This window comes from Penaeus chinensis, chromosome 38, assembly GCF_019202785.1.
Source record: "Penaeus chinensis breed Huanghai No. 1 chromosome 38, ASM1920278v2, whole genome shotgun sequence".
NCBI classification, from domain to species: Eukaryota; Metazoa; Arthropoda; class Malacostraca; order Decapoda; family Penaeidae; genus Penaeus; species Penaeus chinensis.
Window position 1 is genome coordinate 8,520,327 of NC_061856.1, and position 2,500 is coordinate 8,522,826.

Below are 2,500 nucleotides of genomic sequence, written 5' to 3' on the forward strand. Positions count from 1 at the left end.
GTGTGTGTGTGTGTGTATGTGTGTGTGTGTGAGTGTGTGTGTGTGTTTGTGTGTGTGTGTGTGAATATGTATGAGCGTGTAATGGATACACGCGGGTTATAAAAAGTCTGTTTATCTTCTTCACTAACAACTGCTTCTATATTTGATTATATTTTGGTTCGCCTCTCAATATCATTTCATCATCCACTTGTGCCTACTTGAGGTCTATACAAATCACCCGTCAGTCATCATAAGACTTTTAAACTCGATGCCATGTGTTCATTACTAATCGTAATCTTCTGAATGTGGTTGAAAATGGCTTTATTTTGCAACTACGTGTAACTCTTACTTGTCCATTCATCTCAACTGCTATGTAAATTTCAGTGTTTTATGAGCGTAAAATACTCATCCCTCTTATAAAAGGCTTCATTTAGAAACTGAATCTTATGACTGCCATTTATGGGTGAACTACCACTGAATGTCATCTGTGTATAAATTAATCCCCTGTAAGTGGATTTTATCGCCTCACCGAAAGAACGATGGAAGTGTCAGTCGTCTCCTTGATCTCAGCGCTCCACCCGCTGTCGCCCTCCGTGCCAATGCCCACGCCGACCAGAGTTCCGCTTCCGAAACTGGGACTTTTCGCGTCTGAAAGGGTTTGTTGAATAAAGATGATCTTATTTTGGGGAAATTCCTAAGTGTATATTATCACTGAAAAAAAAAAGAATGTTGATCTCTCGTGTTTATTCTCGTTGCATTATGAAACGTTCGGAGTTTTCGAAGCAAAATATAAGCATTCGAAAAGGAACATAATTTCAAATAATTTTGCAATTTAGCAAAACTGGAATGTAAAATTACATCAGAGCGGAATAAACACCACATCCCCACCTGTCAACGCACTTTGCCTCCTTCCCCTCCCCGCCCTACTCCCTCCCTCGCTCCCCCCTCCCTCCCCCTGCCCCTCACTTACCAGCGACGGTGAAGACGAGAGACAGCTTGTCCTTCTCGCTGTCCATCGCCTTGTTGGTGCTCAGCGTGATGGAGAAAGCCTGGCCTCTGCGCACCACCAGCCGGGACTTCTCTCGCTCCATCAGCTCGTACTCGTTCGTGTGGTGTGGGATCCCATTCTCCTTCGTCATCAGGTTGAAGCTCTTTATCGATAAGAATTCTATAAGGAAAAATAGGATTAGATTCCATCTCTTTAAGTAGGTGTGATTTTTTTTTTTTTTTTTTTTTTTGTTATATACATGGTAATTTACATGATAGAGAAGATGGATAAATCAAAGCAATGGCAGCGTTTTAGAATTAATATTTAAGAAACAAGAATTACTGGATTAGTATTCTCTTCGGTGAGCAAAACAACGAACACGAACAAGGTGTACAAATACCGCATCTTATGGCCTTAGGGTTCACTTTCGTAAAGTTTCGTGTCTCCCTCCCTCTTGAATGCCGCAAACAAGGTCCTTATTCCCCTCCCTGCCTCTAATTTTCTTTTATTTTATTATCCTTTCAAATCTATAGCCTGCGACGGCCGTAGGAGTAGTGCTTATGATTTCACCAATTATTTTCTTTCTTTTTTTTTGTTATATAAGTATTTCAGTTAGTAAAAACAAGCCAAATGTATTTTTTACAACTAAGAACTAAGTTTTATTGTAATTTGAGTATTGTTTTAACCGATCTCTTGGTTACCCGTGTTAATTGCTACTTGTTGTATTTGGTTGTCATTTTATGCCAGTTCGGTAGCCACATGTCGATCTGTGCGTTTGTTTGTTTATCCGTTCATGTTTGTTAAATATTTATGTTCACTTACAGTTACTCGCCACGTGAGTATTTTAACTATACCTTCTTTTCCTATTTACTTATCAAAACAAGTTTTAATGTAAGGGGCGAAAGCTTATGCACGTTTGTATACATGTGTTTCTCCCTCCCCCCCCCTCCCATGCCCCTTTGGCAGAGAGCAGCACCCCCCCCTAGCCACCGCCAGTACCCCGCTACACCTGGAAGAATGCAGCGCTGTGACCTTGCCAAAAGTGAACGCGGCCATCCTTCTGTCCGCTGTCTGTCGGCGTCGCTGTCAGCTCTGTGTTTGGAATCTATTGTACGTGGGATCTATTGGAATTCCTAGCGATCTTTTTCGATGATTTCGGTCTTGGAATTGAAGTACGGATGATGATCTTTATATCGGATGTAATTGTAAGTCCCATAGATATTGCTAACATGTAAATAATCCACTGCTATTGCTTTGATCTGCTATCGAAATATTCAGAAAGATAATTTTAATTTTAGAGGAAGAGGAGAGTAATGACATGATTCGGAATGCGAGATTCCGCGAAACACTCTAGCTAAATCCTGTCGTTAACTAGAATATACTATATCCAAGAAGACACTAATGTTCAACATGCTGTGCCAATCTTGTGCTTTAGTTACGTTGTTAAAGTTCATTAGTTCAAGAAAACAACAAAATCAGAAGGAGGGTCAATTACACTTTTTAAATGTAGTTGTTGTTGTTAGAGGAGAGAAT

At 40.3% G+C, this 2,500-nt stretch overlaps 1 protein-coding gene across 2 annotated transcripts in view; it reads right to left on the bottom strand.

The window, feature by feature from the left end:
* The window catches only part of LOC125046020 (annulin-like), a 39,052-nt gene that overhangs the window by 15,824 nt on the left and 20,728 nt on the right, over positions 1-2,500 (bottom strand). For both annotated transcript variants that reach the window (XM_047643610.1, XM_047643609.1), the window contains 2 exons: positions 950-1,147; positions 509-627 (listed from right to left, as the gene is read on the bottom strand). In XM_047643610.1, the coding sequence (XP_047499566.1) occupies positions 509-627; positions 950-1,147 (317 nt within the window). The remainder of the gene's footprint in view (positions 1-508; positions 628-949; positions 1,148-2,500) is intronic.